General features: G+C 33.4%; 1 protein-coding gene across 1 annotated transcript; it reads right to left on the bottom strand.

Annotated features, from left to right (window-relative positions):
* Nucleotides 1-2,747: 2,747 nt before the first annotated feature.
* On the bottom strand, nt 2,748-3,847 carry LOC111372920 (putative phytosulfokines 6). The gene is made up of 3 exons (XM_022995348.1): nt 3,330-3,847; nt 3,126-3,202; nt 2,748-3,039 (listed from the first exon to the last, which is right to left on the bottom strand). The coding sequence occupies exons 1-3, from the start codon at nt 3,430-3,432 to the stop codon at nt 2,932-2,934; spliced, it is 288 nt and encodes a 95-aa protein (XP_022851116.1). The 5' UTR covers nt 3,433-3,847; the 3' UTR covers nt 2,748-2,931.
* Between the last annotated feature and the right edge of the window lie 480 nt (nt 3,848-4,327).

Genomic DNA, 4,327 nt, shown 5'->3' with positions numbered 1-4,327 from the left:
TAAATATATTAAATGTGGTGCACTGGATAGCTTCCCAACCTTCTAATAAAAATTGGTTCTCTATCCAATCTGATTTTTGGCTGCTATCTAAAATAACACACTGCGTGACTTTATCGTATAAATTTGGTCTATTCTTCTAGAATCATTGATAATACATTTATTTAGGCCTTTAAATTAGGATATTTGTTAGTGATTTGAATGAATTATAGCCTACTTTTGTGTTAATTATGTTTGTTATATTGAAATCAATGCACATTGATAGATTTGGAAAAAGGAACGAAAAACGTGCGAAAACGAAGGAATTCCAAAGTTTGGAGGCCAAAGTGTAAACATCCAATAGTTAATTCGGACCACAAAAGGAAGATTGAAGATTATATGACATCATTTGAATGTAATTGGAGGTCAAAGGAATGAAATAATGTTGAAGCATTTTCACAAATCAAATTCCAGCCGAAGAAGTTACGTGCCGAATTTTTAGCCTCAATTTGAGAGCTATTTTTTGGATAGAAAATGTTTGAATTGGAAAATTTGTAACTCTGAAAGAATTGTGGCTCTTTAAGTCAACTTTCCAAAACACTTTGAATCACTCTAATCAGAATTTGGAAAAGAAAGTTATAATCAAATTATCGAGAGCTATCCAGTGACGACGTGTAAAGCAACGGCGTGCACACCACCTCTTTTTCTCCTAAGATATATGGCACGAGAGCACGGGCCAAATTTTCTGCGACGGGTAATTTTTCTTATTATGATGAAATTCTATATGGAAACAATATTTTGACATCATATATATAGCTAAAGATGCCCAGAACGAAGAGAACCTTCCTTTTGACCTAAAAATCTTATATTCTATGTATTTTGGAGGTGAAGAACGAGGCCAAGCGTGAAGATAAAGGCGGATTATACAAGTTTATTGAAGAATATTCGTCCCTTTTCAAGATTCAAGCCAAGAAATTGGATTTCTCCACTTTCTTCATCATTTCTTCTTTTCGGGTGATATTTTTTCAATATTTCTTGTATAATTTAATCATTAGAATGCTAGACTAGTTTTTCTATTGTATTGAATGAATGATGAACTCCATTGCATATTTGTTTTGATTTAAAAATATTAATTTAGTTATTTCTTGATTGATTTTACATACCCATTGCATTAGTTAATTAATTAGCCACCAATTGAATAATTAGTTGCTTGTTGTAATGTTGGGAGATTCACAATAAATTTAGAACGCGACAAAATTAACATATGTAGATAGAATTAGGAATAATCTTTATCGCATATGCAATCACATAGATAACCTGTAATTTAATGTATTTTGGTCATATGAATTCGGACTAGGAATAGGATTGGGTCTTGATTAAAGTAGACTTAATTTGTCTTGAAAAAGAGAATTAAATACATTAGTGATATCGATTCTCACGAAGCATTAAATTAACTATATTATGAATCAAGAATTAAAATAAATAGAAATAGAAGGATTCACAATTCTAATACAAACATTCACATATTTGATAAAATATTTTTTATTGCTTCCTTAGTTTAGAATTAGTTTAAATACCAGCAAAATCACATTTTTTGTGTTACGAATATTGAATTTAGTGTAACTAGTAAATTAGAATTAAACATTATTTCTCGTGGGACGATAACTCACAACTCACCTTATTATTACTTGTCAACGATCTCGTACGCTTGCGGATTTCACGCGAACAGTCATCATTCCATTTTGCCCATTCCCCCGGCTAAGTTCTAATCATCTTCTAGAAACCTCCGTAATCAGTTTTTTTTTTCGTTCTTCCTATGCATAGATAATGATCTTCAGATTGAAGAAAAAGGGAAATGAACAACCTTCTTATTTAAATGAAATGAGGAGAAATGGAGAATTGTCGACTTTATTGTTTTGTAATTTGAATAGCGTAATCTTCCTCACTCTCAGATTCTAGGAGCTTGCATCTATGGGTTAAAGTCAAAGCCGGACCCCGACCTGATAATAACTTGGCTTAAGTTGCTCTTTTGGAAATTATTTCAGTTGATTCTATTGGGTTGTGAGGGCGATCAATAGTAGAGGTTATTTTAAGCCCTTGTTTGAGCCCCATTTTTGGGGAAGAATGCATTTTAAATAATAGATTGATAGAGAATGTACGGTTAAAAATTTAGGAAAAGTTTTGAATTTGTGTTTAATATTATTATTGATAAATGAATGATTGAAAATGAGTTTTAAAAAAATAAATTTTCAGAAGAATGGAACTCAAACAAAGGCTAATTTAAATTTTGGGGTTCTGATGGCGATAAAAGGTTCGAGGATATGGTTGTTGGTGGCAGCACAACTCGAATGTCCATTGGTCATTTCAATAAATAAAAAATGACACATTAATCGGCAAACTAAAGTTTTTCGTTGTGTATGGATTATGATCGCACATATTTGAAAGGTTAGGACCTTGAGTTCCATAAATGCTTTGCTCATGACTTCAGCGTCACAACGTTCAAATGTTTGGGACTTCAGTTGGAACCATGGAGTCATTTAATTTCAATATTTCAGTCCAAGGTAGGGATATTCATTGTCAAACCAATCATCTCCATCTCTGAACTTCTATTCTTCAAGGGAAAAAAAGGGGTCATACATACTATTTGTAACGATTCCAAGAAAAAAAATAAAAATAAATAATAATAATAATAATAATAATAATAATAATAAAAAGGTCATTCCATAGACCACGCACTCAAGATCCATAGCTTTTGTTCTCTATCCCCAGAAAAAATAAAAATAAAAATATATTCAAACTCGAAATAACAAAATTTTTTTGTCGTAATATCAGAGATAAATAGCATAATAACCATGAAGGAACTATTATACAAACTCTTAACATTTATATGCTAAATAAATTTTAAAGCTACCGATCGACCTAAAGAATCCCTTTATTTATTCCTCTGGAAAATCTTTAAGGTTTATGGTGCTGTGTATAGATGTAATCCAGGTGAGACTCTAAAACAACCCTTCTCAAGCGCTCTTCATCTTCGTTTGGACATTCCTCAGCTCCCATCAGCTTCTGCAAAAACCAAAGAAATATGTTCTAATTTTTTCTATTTCATAGCAGTGCTTAGAAATACTGAAGAAGGGACTGAAGGAAATTACATCAAAAGAATTAGTGCTTTCCTTCTGTAGATGAAAATCCCCGTATCTGATCTTGTTCAGCTTTACACCTGCTTCTCCTGAAAAAGAGGCAAAACATTCTCTCTTTTTTTCTTTTTCTTTTTTTTTTCTTTTTTTTTTTTTCAATCAAGAAGAGAAACTGTGGCGATAATTACTTGAAACAAAATAAGGTGTTTAATTACTTACCTTGTTTGGTTGTGATTATCAACTTGCGAGCAGTTGAATGTGAGGTGCTGACAAGGGATATTGTAAGGAAGAGAAGTGCAACATAAAGGAAGTTCTGCTTCATACTTCAATTTACCTTGAACAAAGTTTTTGTGTCTGTGTTTATCTCTGTAAGAGAGAGAGAGAGTTCTTGTTGGGCGTTGGGAGTGGAGGTAGCATATGGCTAATGGCTGGTATAAATACATGCAAGAGCAGGCATGCTCGACGTATCGAACCTAATCGTCCTCTTACTTTTTCGCTGAGGTCGTTCTAATATTTCCTTCTTACATAAAGGATATCAGACCAGAGAATTAATCCTGTATTGAGAGTCGACCTCCTTAAATCGTACATTTCTTACATGTTTTTCATTAACAAGAATCTCACAAGTATTTTTAAGCCATGAAATCCCATAGCATGGTGTCTCATTGCCTGATGAAATGGGCCCCGTCCAACCCAACCCACTGATAATTCATCTTCTTATTATACTCTCCCCACGCTCATGTGATAACACCATCATCTAGCAGCAATCAATCTGATGAGAGATAAATAGAGCTTTTGCTTTAGTCATTGTCGAGGTATAGTAGTGGTCCATGTGAATGTCCAAACACTCCAGAAATCAATGTGGAATACTGATTTTGACAGTCTCAGCAAAGTCAAGTTGACAAGTACTCATAAGAGGGGGATCCATGAATTTTTTATTCAGCTTGGGCCCTCTCCCATATGTGTGGTTGTCAATCGGAATTGTCAACTTCGATTGTACATATAGTATAATTGATCAAGCATACACTCTTCTCATATTTGGAAAATCTCTTTAAATTATAAGGATTGAGTTAGGGGAACATAATGATTGACATAGAGGATGACTGAACACACATCTTGGGGGTCGGACATTATTTAATTCACGTGGGACCAGTGCACTTTGCAATGGTCGATCATCCTAGGTGTCAAATATTTTCAGGCAAAGTGACATTTTCCAAATT

Source organism: Olea europaea, unplaced genomic scaffold, assembly GCF_002742605.1.
Source record: "Olea europaea var. sylvestris unplaced genomic scaffold, O_europaea_v1 scaffold10477, whole genome shotgun sequence".
Lineage (NCBI taxonomy): Eukaryota > Viridiplantae > Streptophyta > Magnoliopsida > Lamiales > Oleaceae > Olea > Olea europaea.
Note: the sequence above shows the minus strand (reverse complement) of the source record. Positions and strands in the feature narration are given on the sequence as shown.